Source organism: Buceros rhinoceros, unplaced genomic scaffold (assembly GCF_000710305.1).
Source record: "Buceros rhinoceros silvestris isolate BGI_N320 unplaced genomic scaffold, ASM71030v1 scaffold17953, whole genome shotgun sequence".
NCBI classification, from domain to species: domain Eukaryota; kingdom Metazoa; phylum Chordata; class Aves; order Bucerotiformes; family Bucerotidae; genus Buceros; species Buceros rhinoceros.
This window is the reverse complement of record NW_010403231.1, coordinates 1-1,065: the sequence shown is the minus strand read 5'-3', so window position 1 is coordinate 1,065 and position 1,065 is coordinate 1. Positions and strand designations below refer to the sequence as shown.

General features: G+C 56.2%; 1 protein-coding gene across 1 annotated transcript in view; it reads left to right on the top strand.

Annotated features, from left to right (window-relative positions):
• The window catches only part of MYO1H (myosin IH), a gene marked incomplete at its 3' end in the record, with an annotated part of 26,394 nt that extends 25,559 nt beyond the window's left edge, over nt 1–835 (top strand). Inside the window, exons 30-31 of the mRNA XM_010132939.1 lie at nt 315–382; nt 738–835. Of these exons, the coding sequence (XP_010131241.1) occupies nt 315–382; nt 738–835 (166 nt within the window). The remainder of the gene's footprint in view (nt 1–314; nt 383–737) is intronic.
• Nucleotides 836–1,065: the final 230 nt, after the last annotated feature.

Here is a 1,065-nt window from a genome sequence, read left to right as displayed (position 1 = left end):
TGCTGAAAGAGAGAGCAGAGAAAACACCCAACCACAAACCCCTCTTACCCATCGTGTGGGGATTTTCTAACCCCACCATCACCTGCGCTGCAGTCTGGTGGTACAATATCACACTTTCTCGCCGCTCCCTTAGTGCAGAAGGGCGTGGAGCAAACAAGGAACACAGGGTGGTGCTAACCCCTGCTGGGAACGGGCCAGGGACGTGTGGGTGGCAGATGCAGATCCCCGGGAGGTGTTTTGGGAAGATGGTGGTGGGTGGGTGGAAGTGCCTTCGGTAGAGTTTTTCTCCTCTAATCCTTGGATTTCTTTTGAAGGTATTTCCACCAGTAACCTGAGTGATGGGATTGTGGTCATTCACGTTCCTGAGGACGGCAAACAGAAGGTAGAACATTGTGTTTGTGAGCTTGTGGCCAGAAGCAAGATCTCATAGCTGACCCTTCTGATCCCTTCCTGTGAAACACCGGGATTACGCAGCTACTGCTGTTAGCCAGAGCGCCAAGGTGTGACTGCAGAACTCGCCGTCTCACCGTGAAAGCCTTCACTTTCTTTAGAGCCGAAGTTGCTATAAACGATAACTAGTCCCTGGAAGGGATGTTTAACCAACCCAACCAGCACAGGCCTGGTGTGACTGCTCTGGTTTCTGGTCGCCTCCCCACGGCAGCCGCTGCTCTGGAAGGAGTTTGACAGCACCGCTGGGGCGGTGCCGGGTGAGTCGGTGCCTCTCGTCCTGTTTGCAGGGAGACGTGATACTGCAGTGCGAGCACGTCTTCGAGACGGTCACGAAGCTCTGCATGCTGGCCAACAAGCAGAACCTCGTCCGAGTCGTGCAGGGCAGGTGAGGAAGGCGTGGGACGGGTTGCGTGGTGTGGTGCAGGCTGTGACTTATCCAAGAACCTGCTTCCAAAGCGCGTCTTTCAAAGCGCTTCCCGCCGCCCCGGCAGCCGGTGTCCTGAGCTGGCGGGGTCTGCTGCAGCAGCACGGCACCTGTTGTGGCTTCCTTTCCTAGGCACAGGGGGAGCGGGATGCTCTGGAGCGAGAGAATACATTAAAACCCATTACCAGCTC